The 19,844-nt window shown below is 39.5% G+C and overlaps 2 protein-coding genes across 2 annotated transcripts; one reads left to right on the top strand and one right to left on the bottom strand.

Moving 5' to 3' along the window:
* Nucleotides 1–6,578: 6,578 nt before the first annotated feature.
* LOC307140676 (uncharacterized protein) lies at nt 6,579–7,453 on the bottom strand. The gene is made up of 4 exons (XM_079840333.1): nt 7,304–7,453; nt 7,080–7,121; nt 6,885–6,989; nt 6,579–6,807 (listed from the first exon to the last, which is right to left on the bottom strand). The coding sequence occupies exons 1-4, from the start codon at nt 7,368–7,370 to the stop codon at nt 6,740–6,742; spliced, it is 282 nt and encodes a 93-aa protein (XP_079696459.1). The 5' UTR covers nt 7,371–7,453; the 3' UTR covers nt 6,579–6,739.
* Nucleotides 7,454–11,133: 3,680 nt separating this feature from the next.
* LOC307140691 (uncharacterized protein) lies at nt 11,134–19,823 on the top strand. Its single transcript, XM_079840359.1, has 3 exons — nt 11,134–11,258; nt 11,532–11,834; nt 18,987–19,823. The coding sequence occupies exons 2-3, from the start codon at nt 11,624–11,626 to the stop codon at nt 19,070–19,072; spliced, it is 297 nt and encodes a 98-aa protein (XP_079696485.1). The 5' UTR covers nt 11,134–11,258; nt 11,532–11,623; the 3' UTR covers nt 19,073–19,823.
* The last annotated feature ends 21 nt before the right edge of the window (nt 19,824–19,844 follow it).

A 19,844-nucleotide genomic window follows, 5' to 3' on the forward strand; every position in this document is an offset into this window, starting at 1 on the left:
ACACATTTTATTTTCTTTATTTGTTTCATGTATACACCGATCAGGCATAACATTATGACCACCTTCCTAATATTGTGTTGGTCCCCCTTTTGCTGCCAAAACAGCCCTGACCCGTCGAGGTATGGACTCCACTAGACCCCTGAAGGTGTGCTGTGGTATCTGGCACCAAGATGTTAGCAGCAGATCCTTAAAGTCCTGTAAGTTGTGAGGTGGGGACTCCATGGATCGGACTTGTTTGTTCAGCACATCCCACAGATGCTCGACTGGATTGAGATCTGGGGAATTTGGAGGCCAAGTCAACACCTCAAACTCAATGATGTGCTCCTCAAACCATTCCTTAAACATTTTTGCTTTGTGGCGGCGCATTATCTGCTGAAAGAGCCACAGCCACCAGGGAATACCGTTTCCATGAAAGAGTGTACATGGTCTGCAGCAATGCTTAGGTAGGTGATACGTGTCAAAGTAACATCCACATGGATGGAGGACCCAAGGTTTCCCAGCAGGACATTGCCCAAAGCATCACTGCCTCCACCGGCTCGCCTTCTTCCCATAGTGCACCTGGTGCCATGTGTTCCCCAGGTAAGCGACACACACACACACGGCCATCCACGGGATGTAGAAGAACACATTATTCATCAGACCAGGCCCTTCTTCCATTGCTCTGTGGTCCAGTTCTGATGCTCCTGTGCCACTGCTGGTGCTTTCGGCGATGGACAGGGGTCAGCATGGGCTCCCTGACTGGTCTGTACGCAACAAACTGTGATACACTGTGTATTGTGACACCTTTCTATCAGAACCAGCATTAACTTCTTTTTGATAGACACTGACCACTGCAGACCGGGAACACCCCACAAGAGCTGCAGTTTTGGAGATGCTCTGACCCAGTCGTCTAGCCAGCACAATTTGGCCCTTGTCAAACTCGCTCAAATCCTTACGCTTGCCCATTTTTCCGGCTTCTAACACATCAACGTTGATCGGTGTAGTTTGATTTTTCAATTAATCTTTCCTTCTGATACTTGCATAAAATTATTGACAATGGATACAATTTAAAAAAGGGCAATTATGAGCAATTTGCTTAGCGTAATTCACTTTTAATTGAACTGAACCGGTCGGACTTGTTATAGTATTATAAGCTAAGCTCCTCTTTCAGTTTTTCCACCCATACCGAACCCACATCACCTTTTTTCCCTCCTGAAATAAGCAAGCTCATCTTCATGGTTTGATGGCTTAACTGAAATCTTAAGTAGTTTAGTAAGTATTTTTATTATGTTTTGAGATCAATCCTTTGTGATCGGAAGCGTATAGTAATCAAACGCTTACTTCATCAGAGAGCTATAGATGTGATGCCCATAGATACAGCAGTGGTGAGTAATGGGTTTTAGAGTTGGCATTGACATGCGCAGATGCCCGTCCCGTAATCTCACGCCAGATCTGACAACAGCAGCCATAAAAACAGTCACTGCACACTTCACCCTAGGAAAGAGAGAGAGAGAGAGGTTTGAAATGATGCCAGTCACCTTAACTTCCTGAAAGTGAATACTGTTTTGGCATTCATCCCTTTCAGATCCAAAGAATTACCTCAGCCTGAACTCTTGTGTAGGACATTTTTGTGTAACATAATCTTATAAATCACACATGTAAACCAATCTAGTGTTGAAATTAAATACAGCTTATTACTCTAGCAGTCATCTACACAGTATCTTGAGATTCCCCTAGTTATGAACACTTCAATTCAAATGAAATAAAACAGCTTTATTATTATTATTTTTTATTTTTAAATTTTAAGAAAGAAAGAAAGCCATAGAAACGACATGAAAATAGAAGTAAACAATGAAATTAAGTAAATAACGGCAGAAGTTTATTTTCATGTATTAATCACTTTGTTATTGCCAATGTGTGACCAGTTTGTAACTAAACTTTAAAAATAGAGACCTTCCCTGACTTCCATAGTCTATGAAAGACTGTAGACTGATTTTTATGTGAAGGACTCGGGATGTTTTTGCCGGGAAAATCAAAAAGAAGTGACGTTTATGCTCCGGAGAGCCTCTCTTCCATTCGGTGACACATGAAATGAATGCTTATACAGTAGCTTTTCCCATATTTTTATGCAAAAAAAACGCTGGATGAAAATGTCAAGATGCGCATAATGCGGTGGATAATTTTTATAGGACAAGAAGACATGCACATAGATTACAATGGAAACACATTTACTGAATAAATTCCTCAATGCCCAACAAAAAAACGTATGTGACTTTGCCTCAGCAGTGGATGTGATTGGATAGCTGGGCTATCCAGGGGACCAATCGCATCGCAGCATCTCAAATGTTGGGTTTGGTCGTTCTGAAACACCAGAGCCAATGTCTGTCATCAGACTGATTTGATTTAAGTCTCTCCCAGAAGCGTCTCACACGATTGAGTTCCCAAACACCAGCATCCCAACTCAAGAGAACATGACAGCATTTATGACAGCGTTTCAACTGCCGCTCTGAGATGCAAGTCACTTATGACGGAGTAAAAAAGAGCCACAGTGGCTTCCCAATGGATTCCCTGATATTACAGCTACCAATTTTACAGGACGTGACAATTTTAGTCTCTTCAACAAATGGGTTGGAAACACTGCTTTACTCACAACCGTTTTCTGCGATTTTGCGTATAAGTTGAAATAAAATCGCAACTTTGGATGGAAACATAGCTAGTGTTCAGGATAATGCGGAAAGAGCCTTTCTGTAAGAAAAATGATTCATTCGAACTATAGTCTCACATAGCCAGATCTTTATAGTCTATAGTCTCAAATATACTTTAAAATCAAACTATCATGACAGTGTAATTTGAATAACCTCATCTGTCGACATGATGCGGTGAATTTCAGAGCTGACGCAACACTTTTGTCTGATCGTCTGAGACAAAAGTCATTCATTACCTGCAGTGTGTCTTAAAATAATACGAACTCTCTATATGATATGTACTCTGATATGACTGAGCTCTTTCTTTCTGCAACAAGCAGATTTCTCATGCCACTTGTACACCATGCAGTCACGGCGCACTGGTTCGTGTTGTGGGTGTTTGTTTCCAGAAGAACTTTCAGTTAGTTTGGTGTTGAGAAAAGATGCTTATCGCAGCCAATTCACTTGGTTTTGGAAGAGGGTCATAAGGGTGGAATGTAAGTGTGTGTGTGGGCATCGGGTCATGTGCGTGGATGTTTGTGTGTGTGCATGTGTGGGTGCCTGTTTGTGTAAGTCTTTTCATGCTTGCATAACCGTTGTAAATCACATGTTGAATTGGAATAATGCTTGGAGACTGATATAGACTTCCAAACAGAAATTTGGTGCAATAGTGCCACTATTATACTAATATATGAGAACATCATTGAATGCTGTTTTTGTTTCTTGTCACAGTATTTGAACACCTGAGATGTAGTTTGCCTCATTTGACGTCATTCATGAGTGATTTCATTTCATCTCAATGCCGTAACGTTCTCTTACAGCTGCATGCATGGCCACATCTGAGACGGTCCAACAAGGGTCGACATGGAGATCCTCCTGCGGCCCTGCCTTAAAAACAAATAAAGGCATGCACCAGAAAGCACCTGCAAACACATACACACAAACAAATATAGATGTATGATTTAAAGGGTTAGTTCACCCAAAAATGAAAATTCTGTCATTAATGACTTCCCCTCATGTCGTTCGACACCCGTCAGACCTCCGTTCATCTTCAGAACACAAATGAAGATATTTTAGTGTAAATCTGATGGCTCTGAAAGGCCTCCATTGGCACAATGGCACGGTTCACTCTCAAGACCCTTAAAAGGCACTAAAGACGTCGTTACAAAGTCCATCTCACTACAGTGGTTTTAAAATAACTTTATGAATCGGCGAGAATAGTTTTTGTGCGCAAAAAAACCCTAAATAACGACTTATATAGTGATGATGATTTCAAAACACGGCATCCTGAAGCTTCGAAGCGTTATGAATCAGTGAGTCGAATCATGATTCGGATCGCGTGTCAAACCGCCAAACTGCTGAAATTTGGCGATTCAAACCGCTCATTCGACTCACTGATTCTCCGCTTCCCGTCGTGACCGCATCACCACCTCGGGTGTGCATTATCATTCTAATAATTGAACGGCCCGTCGTCAATTATTCCTTACTTATTGAATGCTATTGTTTAAAAAACAAACTTAGAATCTAGAATCTTGAATTCCACAGAAAACCATGGACCTTATTTTAACGATCTGAGCTCATGGTCTGAAAGTGCACTTAGGGCGTGTCCGAATCCACTTTTGCTGGTTTAACGACTGAAAAAATGGTCAGCGTGCCAGGCTCATGGTCCAAAAGGGTTGTCCCTAGTCTCTTATTGAGTCATGGGTGTGTTTTGGGGCGTAAAGTGCAATAAACCAGTCAGAGTCTCATCTCCCATTCCCTTTAAAAGCCAGTTGCACGGAAAGACTGAACGCTTCTCCAGAGAGGAATCCTTTTATTTTTAATATTTAAAAATGTTTCTTTGCTGCTGCACGTCCCTGTGTGTGTGATAAGCAGAGTGTACGTATAGGCATGTTGTGCACCCCCCTATAGGCGCACATTACTAATGCGTCCTTTAAATAAAAAATACTGTGAATTTGTCAGATAAATCAATTATTAAAGGTAACTTTTGATAAGGAAAAAAACAGCATGCATTTTGCAGAAGAACATTGTTTAGGTTGTGCTTGGCTCTGCATGACTGTGGATGAATATGGTTCTTTCTTTATAACTCTCAAAATTTTGTAATTTTCCCACTGCCCATAAAACATTCACTACTAGGCTTAAGAGATATAACCCGTTTAGATGGAAAGGATCTCAAGCTGACTAGCTGAAGACGTTACTGTAGCTTTACCCATTAATAGACATAGTACTTCTTTGAAAATAAATTACCGATCAGCGTTACAACAACCCGTAATGAGATGAGCTTCACAATAGATAATGCTTTACAATCAAAGTCAGAGAGCTACATATGATGATTTATTTGCTCAGTAAAACACATGACTCACCTGTTGAGTAATAAAAACACCATCATCTCTGCGTCGCTTTCACAACATTTCAAATCCCTCAGTTCTCGCCATCTCAGAAAAACCAAGCCAATGTTGATTCTGGTTTTATTACGAGCTCGGTCACGTTCTCTTATCTCCAGCAGACTCTCCTCTGTTCGGCGTTTGTTTAAAACTGGTGATTCTCCGGAGGTTGAAGATTTAACGGCTCCATGTCAACCTTTCTTACTAGTTGTGACAGCTAACATCTGCCAATCTCACACCAGACACACGTCAAAGCAGCCGGAGCAACTTTTCTCTATTATATAATTATTATAATAATATTATATGATTTACGGAGACGCACGGGCGAGTGACTTATTTACGCAATTTTGCACAAAAAACACCCAGACAGGAATATAAACACTAATAATAGGCTTTCCATAGCGAATCAGAGTGAGGCAAAAACACATTTTGAAAGAGATAGATGATGTATTGGCTCATTTCAATTTTGAACAAAATCAATTTGCAGCCCTAATCTATTGGTTTGCTTTCTTTTTCTTCCACTTTGTGCAGTAACCAGGCTATTAGTATGCCTAAATATGCTCATGGTTATCAAGAATTTGATTAAAAGTTGAAACAAAACTGTACTCATAAAAATTATATTTTAGGTGCTCAAAATACAAAAGCACTGACAATAATATGAGTATTTGATAATCAAACGTGTCTAATTTAATGATTATTTTTCTAACCCATCAGCAAATGATAATGATAATATATAAATAATAAAGTATTTCCTTGCAAAATACACTTATAAAGAAACACTTACAAAATATAAACAGTAATGTAGGCTACAGAGCCGCTAATTGGACATGGTGTAGGAAAAAAAAAGATGGAGGACAATTTCTTTGTCAATGCTTTTGCATTCTCTTTGAAATATTTTGTGTTCCCCCGAGAAACTTTGCGTTCGCAAAACCTTTTGAGCTCTTTGTAAGTGAACACAAATTTACTTGCCGGAACACAAAGTTTATCGGGGAACGCAAAAGCACTGACAAATATATTTTTTTCCTTTACCAAGTCCATTTAGGAGCTCCGTAGTAATGTAATAGGCTACTAATTTATAAATAAAAAGAAGACTTTTGAACCAAAGTATTAACTAAACAATAAAAATGCACATTCTCATAGAGGAGTAATATGTGTAACATTCATGTATTCTTGCTTCCATGAAATCAAGTCATTCCAAGAAATCTTCTTAGTCATGAAAACTGATATCATATTATCAGATTCTGCGATGCTGAGGGAAAGTTTAGCCTAACAAAGGTGATCTCTAGATCTTAGAGATCATGAGATTTGCTTTACCAGTAAAAAATGTACTTTTGGGTCCAAACATAGCTGAACCTGAGTGGGACAAGAGCTTGTCAGAACATGCACAATTCTTAAAATAAAGTCTGAATCTGGCCAAAGAAACCTGTATTGGTGTAAAAGCTGCAACAAAGATGACCAGTGGAGATACAGAACACAATATCTCTCATTGTTATCATAACAAACACACACTGATAACAGGAAAACACGGCTCAACAGTTCACATCCTTTTATTGTGTTGTTTTAAGATACGCTTACAGCATTGTTCGTGATTATACTTCAGTGATTTCATCATATATAGAGACTTTAAATGTACATGTTGGGTATAGATATGAGACAAATTATACTGAGGCACTTTATAAAGCGTCCATCAGATCACAAAGGAGTTTGAGAATTTGAGCTGCACATCTTCCGAAACATTTTCTTGGAGGCTTCATTTAAATCTGTGTAAAAGACAAAAAAATGAATAGTTTAGATTTTCCATAACGGCAATTATTATATATAATGTTGTTTAACTTACATTTTTGGGGGTTCTTGCAAATACACTCGACAATTATGTAGTACTCCTCAATGGTTTTAGGATTGTGTTTCGTTTTACACTGCAGACTATTATTATTAGGATGAACTGAGAAGAGAGATTTGAATATCGCATTAAAAAGAATGAAATACTTTTGTGGTCGATATTAATGCTTTGGCAAAAAGACGTATTTCTTACTTCTGCAGCCACAAACAGGAAATCGTCCCCTCTGTGAACAGACTGTGTGGAGACATGAGGTGACATTAGTCGAACATCGAAAGGATAAACATTGAAAAATCATATGCTTTATGATTGCATTACAGAATATTAGGGATGCAACTAATTCACTCGAAAGGTAATGTTAAAAAAATTCCCTTAGTTTAATATTCATGTGAAAACTAATGAACCGTTCCAGAAATTACCTGAGTTGTTGCACAAAATTGTGGTCAGAATCACCAAGGCAAACACCAGACGGATGGATTTGGACATCTTCACGCTTGCTCTGCTCCGGGTTATTGAAGGGGTAAGACTTCTGCTCTCCTTTTATCCCCTGTGTAATGATTATCTCCCTTGTCCCCTTCCCACTTCACCCCCTTTTATACTCTAAACTATTCATGAGGGTTTAACGGCATAAATAAGTCTCGACATGTCCGCCGTGCATACCAAAATTTGAACAGAATGAGAAAGGAGATATTGCTTGTTTACTTGTAATCTAAACAACAATACTCAAGAGAAAACATGTTAAATCTGATAAGGTTGATCCTATCAGGGGTTTAAATATCTAATATATCAGCACTAGAGTTGCTTCAGAGTTCAGAGCATGTGGTTTGAATCACTAGTTTGCTTCCATATAATGGAGTACACTAGATAAGTACGGTTTATTTGGTCAATATAGACCACAGACTGATTCAAAATAATTGTTTGGCCACACCTTGGGGATGAACTGCAAATATTTACCATAAATAAAACATTGCAATAACCAATATGTTGTTCATATTTTACAGTTTGTATATTATTGTATATACAAATATACATTGTTTATACCTTGTTTATGTAGCAAACAGTGCAGTCTTGATGAAACACCACAACACCACTCAACCTCATTGGGATTTCATTCCTCAAATGTTAATGCAAGGGATGTGTAGCCAAGTAAAACTTGGACGAAGATTTACTGTTGTTCTTACATTCATAGCAAATATTTTATTTTTGTAAAGTTGCCAAACTTGCCCTCAACTGTGTTTCTTACTAAACAAACCACATATTATATTAGGAAAAATATTAAGTTTTACTTACAATAACCTTAAAACCTGTTTGCCAGATATTAAGAAAGTTTTTAACACACACATGTGAAGAACTTGAAGATCAGTGGGTGAAAAAAACCCAAACAAGCACAAAATAAAAACAAAGAAACAACGATGTTTTCTGGACGTGTGCCTCTTTGACTTCTAAACATCATGGCACATGTACAGTGTATGGTAGACCTTATCACACAAAAGATGTGTTCAAAACTCATTTGAGAACGTCACATCATGTTAGGTAGAACCATTGCGCAACGCGTCTATGAACAACACAGTGGCGTTTGGTTTCAGAACGAGTCAGTGTTTTTCCCCCAGCTTTTTTGGCTGAAAAACTTAAAGGGGTGGCTGACTGCCCCTTTTTACAAGATGTAAAATAAGTCTCTGATGTCCCCAGAGTGTGTATGTGAAGTTTTAGCTCAAAATACCCCACGGATAATCTTTTATAGCATGTTAAAATTGTCACTTTTTGAGGGTGAGCAAAAACGTGCCATTTTTGTGTGTGTCCCTTTAAATGCAAATGAGCTGCTGCTCATGGGGCGGAGCTTAAGAACTCCGATTAGCAGCTCTGATGACCTCATGCAGACACACTGAAACTGTTTGCTTTGAACTTTGAGCGTCGTAACTCTGCAGATGTTGTCATATATGCACACTTTACTGTCCCAAGATGCCGTGGGATGGGATTTATGGCAGTAAAGTGACGCAACATACGCAGGTCACATGATAATGAAAACATGGTGAATGTAGTACGTCCAGATTACATTCATACTTCACACATTCAGACTATATAGAACATACTTTTTAGCGGTCGTGAAGTAATTACTTATTCAAAATAAGTACCTGCTCAAGAAAGTAGGTCATCACAGCTACTTTTTGCTTACTCTTTTCTAAGAAGGCCTACTGTGAATTCAGACATACTTTTGTCATATCCTCCTGGGACCCACGAATAGACTTTTGTCCACTGTAGTGGACATTATATTTTAGTGAATTTCATTGAAATATGTTTCTGACATGTTTATTGGACATGTCTCAGTCTGGATGTCCTGTAAAGAGCACATTCGGGGCTTTGCAGAGATACCTAATGATTGGAGGTTTCACCAGGACAACAACTTCTTGGTCTTTAAAAACGTCTGACATTAATGTTTAGCACTCTTATGGAAATATGATAATATTTTGTAATTATAATTTAAATTGGATGAATTTTCTAATTGTTTGTTATAAATCAACATCTCAGAAAAATGTTATGGGGTTTCTAATCAAAATACGACTTTCTGTTATAGATTAGGCCATTGATTTCATACATGTCCACTGTAGAGGACGCCAGGACTTCAATCATGTTTATCAGGCATTTTGGAGACGTAACAAGTAAATATAAGAAATTACATATCAATATTCCTATAAAATATTAGATATTATTATGAAAATGTTGCCAATTATTACTCCCATTATTACACTTCTTTTTTCATTACATGTTGCACCAAGAACACATTAATATGCAAATTAGATGCAGTGTATAGATGCATTGTATTGAATGGGAAAATCCAATTTTACCCATATATTGCATAACGTAAAATGGTATACCAATGCATTTCGTTATATCTTTCATAACATAGTTCAGAATCATCTTTAAACAAAGTTTGTTTTAAAAAAATCCTGAAACCTAAAAATTGATTGGTGAATCAAAAATAAATCTCATTGTTTTTGCCTATACATGCAATTTCATGTCATTTTATTTTTTTAAACAACTGTGTCAACTACAGAGGACATATCATAACATATTTTTTTTCTGGGTCCCAGGAGGGGATACTGTTTTTTGCCTACTACTATGTAGGGAAGTGTGCGATTTCGGATGCAGCCAGTTATTCTATTTTCTTATAGGACAGATATTTTACTGTAAATATCGTCTGATAACATCCTATGGTAGGTACCATCACACTAAGTAGCCTACATCACTTCCAACAAGCAGTCATGTGAAGATACACAAAGCATTTGTGTTTTATTTGTTTTGGGCTTTATTATCAAATATGTGCTAAATCAGGGGTTTTCAAACAGGGGTCCTGCAGAAGGTTCTAAGGGGAGAATAAAAAGAAAAAGCCAAAATGGATAAAGTCTACTGAATATTCTAACTGTTTCATTTCTAAATGTTTCTCTCCTTTCTTGCAGTACAGAATTGCATATGTTTGCTTTGTATCTTTAGTTTGTTTTTCTCACTATAGTCCCCTTTATCTCACTCACTGGGGTTGTAAGGTCTTAACGCAGTACAAGCTGATTACATACATTTATTGTGAAAGTTGCTTATACAAATAATTTGTAATTTTTCAGGTTTATACATCCAACAAACATTAATATCCAATTTAAGTTGGGAAACAACTTGTATTTATAATGTCACCCTTACCATTATCTAACATTTTAAATGTTTTTTTTTTTTTTTTTGTACATAAAAATAGATGGATTTTAGGAAGGGGGTCCCTCATAAAGGTTAATCATATTTGGGGGTCTTTGGCATCATCAAGTTTAAAAACCCCTGTGCTATATCACAATTGCAGCTGCTTATTTTTAATATTTCACAAAGCTTAGCTAGCCAATATTTTACCAGCCAATCTCTCTCTCTCTCTCTCTCTCTCTCTCTCTCTCTCTCTCTCTCTCTCTCTCTCTCTCTCTCTCTCTCTCTCTCTCTCTCTCTCTCTCTCTCTCTCTCTCTCTCTCTCTCTCTCTCTCGTTGGCAATAAGTAGGCTACCTCATGCTAATAAAGTAATTTGAATTCTCTGAAGACAAACCGTCAAACCTTCTCTAACGTCCAGTGTGGGTTCTCGCCTATGTAGTTACAGTTGGTGAGCCCACACACACGCGGTGGGCGAACCGTCAATAACCGCCTACCGTCGGCTCAGCGTGAGTATCTCTCGGGCCCTCCCTCGCAGTGACGCATACAGAAACGACCAAGGAAATCCCCAAGTGAGAGTTACGACAGACTCTCGCCGCCGTAGATAGTAGGCAACTTCCGACTCGCGCTGAACACGGCGCACAACACGACATAGCAAACAAATACCAGTCAACGGTGGCCACGCTCCGGACGAATACAAGGTAGGGACACGGTTCGGTGTTTTAAATCTGTATGTTATATGTTTCGGCTACAGCTTAGTGTAGTGTAAGCGAAAAGCTGTGTTGTTGACAGGCGTGAACATACTCAAGCTCATCCGGTGCACGCGAACTGTTTCTTCGTCACTTGTGTGTGTGTATACAAGGTGTATATGTAATCCGACTGTGTGATTTATTACTAAAATTGCTGACTAGATTTCTTTATCTAGGACATATAGGTTCATCCATTAAAAAACTGTTTTTTTTAACCCTTCACAGGTGTTGTAAACACTGCTTTTAAGGTGGATTGTGAAATATTTGTCGCCGTCGCGGAAGTGCACCGACAACCTACGACTTGTGGTCGTTTTTTTATGAATACACCGACCGAAGTACAACAGCAGGAGGTCATGTACGGCATGGCAGAGATGCCCGATCTCATCCCACCGACAGGTGCTTTACAACCCAGTCCGGTAATCCCGTACGACCACGGGCAGGCAGGGCGAAACCGACCAGACTCCCGGTCCGCCCCACGGAGAATGCAGCGAGCCCCCAAACTCGGACAGATCGGCCGCTCTACGAGAGGTGGGTGTGATCTTCCACTGTGTTTTTATGTTGCCTTTTTCTTCTTCTTTCCAAATCGTTGACCCGAGTCCAAGATTTCGAAATCATGTGTTGCTTGTATAATAATCCACGGAATCATTTTGGAAGTTTCCCTTATTTACTTCAGCTGGATGAACTGCTCAACTGGGTGTGTCAAATAAGGGGAAACATCCAAAATATGCAGTGCAGTGCTGTCCCAAATCCCTGTTCTCAAGTAACATTCCCTAAACTTGGTACACATATATCTCTCTGTCCAAAGCAGGTTATGTGGCATATCTGGGTATGAGTAAGCAAGCGGAGCAAAAACGGAGGTATATTTCAGGGTAAGTAAAAAAAGTTGAAGTTAAACACTTACTCTTTAAACATACCCGGATATGCCACATAACCTGCTTTCTGGAATACACCCTGCATTCAATTAATTAGCATCATTAAACAATCAATGTTATCATTATTAGTTTCAGTGAATAAAGATGAAACGAAAAGATGATAAATAGGTGGTGATGTGCACTAAGTAGGTTATGTAAATCACCATTAAACAAAAGAAGAAGGAAGTAGAATGGCACACTTTTTCTTAGCGTCTGTTTCCACTGAATCATCGATTTGTCGCTCTGTTGAGATTGTCTTGTGTGTTATACATACTCCGAGTTGTCTGAACTTACTCACGGACGCGTTTTTGTATCCAGCATACACCTCGAGTAAGCAAGCTTTGGGTTAATCAACCGAGAGTTCAGGGTATTTGTGATTGGATCCTGTCTTAAAGGGATAGTTCACCCCAAAATGTTGTCATTACTTACTCACCCTCAAGTTGTTCCAAACCTGTATGAGTTTCTTTCTTCTGTTGAACACAAAAGAAGATATTTTAAAGTGTGCCAGTAATCAAGTTGACGACTTCCATATTAGGAAAAAAAATACTGTGAAAGTCATTGTGTGTCGTCAACTGTCTGGAGGTGACCAACATACTTTAAAATATCTTCTCTACAACAACACAAGGGTGAGTAAATGATGACAGAATTGACATTTTTGGGTGAACTGTCCCTTTAACCGTCTTCTATCGGCCAAGAAGTTGTGTGAGAAAGCCGGTGAAGAGCAGAAGCAGGAGACAAAGTAGTAATTATTTAAAAAATGTCCGTTTATTGAATAATTGAAAGCAAAGCAATGGAAAATGACTGCTTCACAACATCGTCCTGTGACGCTAAAAACCTTGAAATTGAGACATTGTCTTATCTCGTACTCGGAAAGACAAACATCCCTTGAAACCACACAATAATGACATGAATAATAATAATGCTAGTATCAAAGAAAATAAGACACAACAGGTTGTTATTGAGAAGATCACAAGCAACATGTTCCCCTTTCTAGTTATTAAAAACAACTTTGTTGAGAAGTAATAATTGTGACTAATGGTGTATTCAAGTCATGTCGGAAAGATTGTATTTATAGATTTGACATGATGTGTCACGCCAAAGTTGAAATTATGAGAATATAAAAACCTGTTGCTGAGATGAGGGTGTGTCAGTGAGAAAACAACATGTTGGACGCAGTGTCTGTGAATTTGTTAATTTACAATAAATCTATCTCTGGCCTTGTTTACACCTGGTATTAAGATGCGTTTTGGTGGATCGGATCACAGGTAGACGAGAGACATATTCCCGTTTACAGCTGGTGTTTTAATCCGTCTCTTTTGTCCACTTTCAACCACTTCTGTCCTGATTTCTTCCTTGGGAGGGTCTATGGGCGGGTAAATGTATGGGCTTTTTCAGATCTTTCGATCTAACGGACTTCTAAGCTTGTGTAATTTACATATGAACACACCCGGAGACGACGGAAAAACACTCTGAGAGCATCAGCTTTAGTTTCTGCTCTGACATACTCAAGACCAGCCGAACGCTGTGAGTGTGTGTTAGAAATCAGGAATGGAGAGAGAACATTGGGACGTTTTTCATCTTCAAACCAAACTTTGGTCTCAAGTTCACACTTGTCATGTTTGGTTCGATTAAAATGAACCCTGGTGCGATTGCTCCGCTAAAAAGATGGGTCTCGGCCCGCTTCCAAACCAACTCGGGTGCGGTTCGATTGATATATGAACGTAACACGGACCAAAGACATGTAAACGAACCAAAAACAGGACGTGATGTCACAAGATGCGACGCTACAAGTCAGCTGATTTGACGACGCGGAAAGATCGGTGTATCCAAAATGAGTAGAGGGCAAACGTGGAGCAAAGAGGAGGGAAAGCGCCTCATCAATATATGCAGATCTTCATTTCTGCACACGACGGAGGAAATCCTGCTGCTGTTTTGAACATTTTATGAGCTCTTCGTGAGTTGTCAGCTGGTAAAAATAAAACCATAGGCCTATGTACACGCATAAAATTATGGCGTCTAATCCAGCACACAGCATTGTTTTGAATGCTGGTAAGCAAACTCCGTCGCAAAATACACATCATAAGCCGACCAATCAGGTTGTGGCCGTATCCCTATGCCTTCGGTAACTTTAGGTTCGCTGTTAAAAATGCCAGTGTGAACGCTAAGCAGACCAGGGGTCCGTTCTTCGTACCTCGCTTAATACATCGGAGATGATTTGACAGATCCCAGATCGTTTCATCGTGATAAATGATGTCTGGCTAATTTGGTTCTTCAAACGAATTTGCGGATTGGATTTAAATATCTGGATTAAACGATCTACGATCACTGCGCGTTCTTGTTTTCCCTGAAGAGGGCCGATGCAGCGATACTCGAAACCATGATCAGCAATGCAGCGATTGGCTGGCGTCAAGACAGCAACGTAATGACATCATATAATTAAAAAAGCCACCTGGCAAAAAACTTGGCAAATTACACAAAAAAAACCCTACGAATATCTGGACCTTTATTATTTGAAACAGCTAAACGACCAAACCAACATAAGTTATTGATCAATGATAAAAAAAAATTTTTTTTAACATGATAACCAATTATTTATATTCACGATTTTATACAGTACTTGTACACCCTTTACATTTTTATTTCAATGTTGTAATTAAATTTTTATTTCAATTTGAAGCAGATTTGTAACGTGACAGTATTAAAGTTTCTTAAAGGTCCCATGGCATGAAATTTTCATTTTATGAGGTATTTCAACATTAATATGAGTTCCCCTAGCCTGAATATTGTCCCCAAGTGGATAGAAATGTTGATCGGTGTAAACCCGAGTTATGGCTGTCTCTCTCCGCCTTTGAGAAAATGACAGGCCAGACTAGCCAATCCTGAAGTCTCCTGGTTTGACGTCCAAGCAGGAACGGTTTCCTCCCTTTCCCCCGCCCAGAGAATCTGGCACGCCCATGCAAACACTCAAGAGCATTAACGTTACTTGTGAACGAGTGAATGCTGGCAGTTTCTCAGTGTTTGGATGTACAAATGAAAACAGAAGTCTTTCTTCAGTTCCTTCTGATCTGTGATCATTGATTTCTTATGTGTAGCTTATTATTTATTATTTGTGGACACGCAGCGGCTTCTCTCTCTCTCCCGACAGAACGGTGTTTTCGTGTTTTCTATCTTGTGAGTCAGTGTTTTTGTACGTCCTTGTCGCGTCTATCTGTTCTAAAATGTGCATACAGTCTTTTCTGTTTAACATCAGCAGTCACATCTTTAGAGATAAACCTCACGCACGCCGAAGCTCGGCCTTCATCATCCCCGACCCCCAGTACTGCATCTGGCCCACAGCGGAGGCACCAAACGCGGCGTGAGATTAAGCAGAAGGGGGGTAAGCGTGAGGGTATCTGGCTAGGCTAGCCAGCTTTCCCCACAATAAACTGGATTACATTCGATTACAGCTGTTGTGTCTTTGTTTGCGCTGTGTAACGTTACTCAATGCGCGTCAATGACGCTATTCATATGATTGGAACATATCTAAATAATGCTTTAATCAAACTTACTAACTCGTTCATCTCGCTGTAATGGTACATTGCATGTGTTACAAAGTTGGTAGAATAATGATGAAGACGGACTCGGTGTGACTGGGACTCGTGTTTATTCAGAACTCTCAGATACAAACACAATAAACTCGCGCTGACTGACAGCGCTCTCATAACTCCGTACTTACTATAAATAACTTTGTTAGCAATCGCTTCGTCTCCGTGATGTCCGGTTCGCGAACGAATCATTCTTTTGAATCGGTTCTTTTTAGTGAACCGAACCAGTTCACCAAATCGGACTGAATCGTTCTAAACGGTTCGCGTCTCGAGTCAGCGCTGATCCATAATTTACTAAAGTTACTAACTTTCTGACATGAGTGACAGCCCCTCCGACTAGAAATAAACTAATAACCTGAAGTATATGCTGTAACTACAACAGTTCACCCTGAACTGAGACATGCTGAGAGAACTGATGAGAAGTGAACACAGGTCCATCCGTCTCTCTGGCAGACTCGTGCCTGCTCGTGCCTCGTTAAACCACGCCCCCTCCGCTCATTTAAAATGCAAAGATGTCAGCCAATCACAACAGTGGGCGTTTTTACTGAAGTCTCACAGCAGACACGCCTCTTGAAGCAGGGCATTCAGCCACAGGGCAAACAGCAGTATAGAAAAAATGCCTTTTATTTCTAAATTATGACATTTTATGATGTAAAAATCATACTAATAATATAAGTACACCTCAGAAAACACTATAAAATAATAGAAAAATGCCTTGCCATGGGACCTTTAAGGGTCAAGATCAAATTATCTGCATCTCCAAGTGGCTGTGTCTATAGTATTATACACAACATCATATTATATACATTCTCATATACATATACAATTAAAAATGTGCTTATTATTATTATTATTATTATTTAAAAGTATTATTATTGCCCCTGGTTCAGTAATGCACTCTTGTAATAAAGTAGCAGTGGCTGGGACAGATTTTAAGTATCACCTCAAGATGCAATCTAATCCTGTTTCCATGAAATAAGCCGCTCGCGAGCAGGTTTAAGCTTACGGACCTGTTGCTATGACAGCAAGTCCAGGATGAGCGTCGAAGAACCAAATAATCCAAGATCATGCCAAATCGTCAACAATCAAATCCAGCTAACTGAGTTAGCGAGGTACGAAGAACGGGCCCCTGGACTATGTTTTGTTTTTGTTTTTTGGTCCGGACCAAACGAACCAAACTACAAGTGTGAACGCACCCAAAGTGAAAATCCTATCTTGCTAGCGTGAATCCCATAATGTTTACGCATTAGGTCAGTAGAGGAGAGTTTGGTTCGTTTTCACACCACACTGATTGCTTTGGTCCGACCAACCAAAGTGCAGTCACATGACAACATCCACAGCACTCATTGGCCATGGCGTATTTCCTAAACTGCGACTGCGCGGGCTGGTTTTGTCCCGGGCCATAATCTATTACATTGTTTGTATACACCACAATATGCAAACAATACATTTCTATAATGAAGCGCAGATGCGGCTTGAAAACACCGCTCTAATGCACTGCAAACGGCGAGCGCGCATCGCTCGTCACTTCAAGCGAAGATCGCGCTGTTCTTGTGAGTTTTCGAAAGTTGGACCTAATATGGTCATCAGACCAAATTTCTATGAGGCTCTGCACCTCCTCCCTACTCCAAGTTTGTCTGCGAGCCGCCATGCTAACTGTCAACAAACACTTCCTCATCCCATAATGCACAGCGCAGCTGGTTTATTCCAAAAATGATCAGTACTTTTTGCAGTTGGGTCTGTTCGAGGTCGGATCACGTTCTCACCACAAACGAACCGCTCCAGAGTTCGAGTACCACCAAAGAGCTTTTGGGATGCTTGTTTGGTCCACTTTTGGTGCGCACCCGAGTGTGATTGCTGCTTTCACACCTGACCAAACGATCCGCACCAAACGGGAAAACCAACTCTAGTACGATTCAACCAAACTAAAAGAGGCAGGTGTGAAAGCAGCCTTAGGGCGTTTTACATTTACATTTACATTTACATTTATGCATTTAGCAGACGCTTTTATCCAAAGCGACTTACAACTTGGACAAAGTTAAGTTTTCACACCTGAAAGTCCGCACCAAGGTCTGAACCGAAGTTCATGTTTTGATACTTTTTATATATTCGGTTAGTTTTGGTTTGGTTTCACATTGCAATTATGCGAGCGCACTAAAGAACTTTACATAACACACTTGCGTCCACTCGTCATCATCTCTGTGGGCGGCATCTGGACATTGATTGTTTTGTAAACGGACGTCCGTCTGACATCAGCGTCTTTGACAAGAGTGAATGAACGGACGCATTTCGTTGCCACTATTGAACAGGGCGCATTGCTTGACTATTTTCTTTTCGTTACGTTTAAAAGTGGACATTTCAAGCTTTATATACACATATTTCTCATTTTTTTGAGACGAGTAGCTGCTGAGTTTCGGTTTATTTGAGACGCGCTCCAGTTCATGTGCAAAGCATGTGAACGCTCCTGCGATTATTGTCTGCTATAGACTATTTGCTTCTTAATTATTAAATCCAGGCAATTATCTGATTAAACATTGATTAAAATTAAGATACAATTTATACGAAACTAAATTCACATTAAAGAAAGGCTTTCTAAGCAAAATCATACAAAATTGTCTTCTGACATATTGTGCATCTTTTCACTTTTCATAATCAATGTAGCCTAGATTGAATTTAAAAACATCATTATAATATTTAAACATAAACAGGAACTTTTTATGAACCTCTTTTTGTCGAACCAAACTTCGTCTGTTTGGTCCGGACCGTGGTACGGGGGAGGTTTCACACCTGTAATTTTGATTCGGACCAAACTGAAAAGTCAGAAAATCCGGACCAAACAAGGTAGGTGTGAACGGGCCCTTAAACTCGGTTTACTTGTGATCCGATCGACCAAAACTCATCTTAATACCAGCTGTAAACATGGCCTGTGTTGCATGTACAAAATACAACACAATAAAACAATACAATATATAACAAATCAGCATCTTAATAAACTGAATAAAAACAAAGCAAAACACTTTTTTTATTCATCACTTTTGTGAATTTTATGCATGCATTGCCATCTTGCTCCCACCAAAGTGCACCTCGCGTTATTACAACTTCCCAGGACGCACCCGGACTTGTCATATTCACTTGTCGTTTCCACTCTGTTGTCAAATGATGCATTTCTTCTTGTGTCTTTTCAGTGGTTATAGATGATGAGGACTTGGATGATATCATAAACAACAACAGAAGCTTCCCGGCGTCTCAGAGAGTATCACCCGTTGCCTGAGCGACTGTGCCAAAGCTGTTGGGAGGCCGACACACACACACACACACACCGACATCAGGCCTACACCAGTGAATCGAACTACAATCTCCCTATCACATGTTCTCACTTGTCGTCACCCTTCGCTGTCCAGCTTTTACGGCTTTCGCCTCTTCAAAGGTCAAACGAGAGAACTGTGGACTTTGCTTCCTGTTCACTTTACGCTTGCTCATCACTTAACTGATGTCGAATGATCCTGTCTGGTGTCCTCAGTTGTTGGATGCTTGATTTTTTTGAGGTGGAGCTCTTGACGATCTCTAATGCAACAGGGCTATATTTATGAAATTTGCACTTTACTGCAGAATAAGAAAGCTAACCTCAGCAGGTTGGATTACTCATCTCCCAAAGAGGACATTTTCCTGTGAAACTCTGTTAACGTGTAACGCGCCATTTGGTGAGACCCGTGGTCTACCTTGACATGTCTCTGAATGACATCAGTTAATTGTGAGGAGTTTTGGTTTAGTCACTGTTTTCATGTGCCTGTTGATTTGAATCTTAAATGCATACTGACTGCGATGAACAATCTCACATGTTGGTCAAAATGTCTTCTAGATGTCTGCATGGAAATAATTAATGGATTTTTGTCAATTGTTTTGGGGGAGTGCAGTGGAATAGGAGTGATAAATAAAGTATGCATGAGTAACTTTATTGCCATTGTTAATGTTTTGAAAAATGAGCTTAAATGGCATGATCTTTTCTATTCGATTAAAGTTTGAAAAAAGCGTGAAATCTTTTA

Source organism: Gobio gobio (assembly GCF_949357685.1).
Source record: "Gobio gobio genome assembly, chromosome: 2".
NCBI classification, from domain to species: Eukaryota; Metazoa; Chordata; class Actinopteri; order Cypriniformes; family Gobionidae; genus Gobio; species Gobio gobio.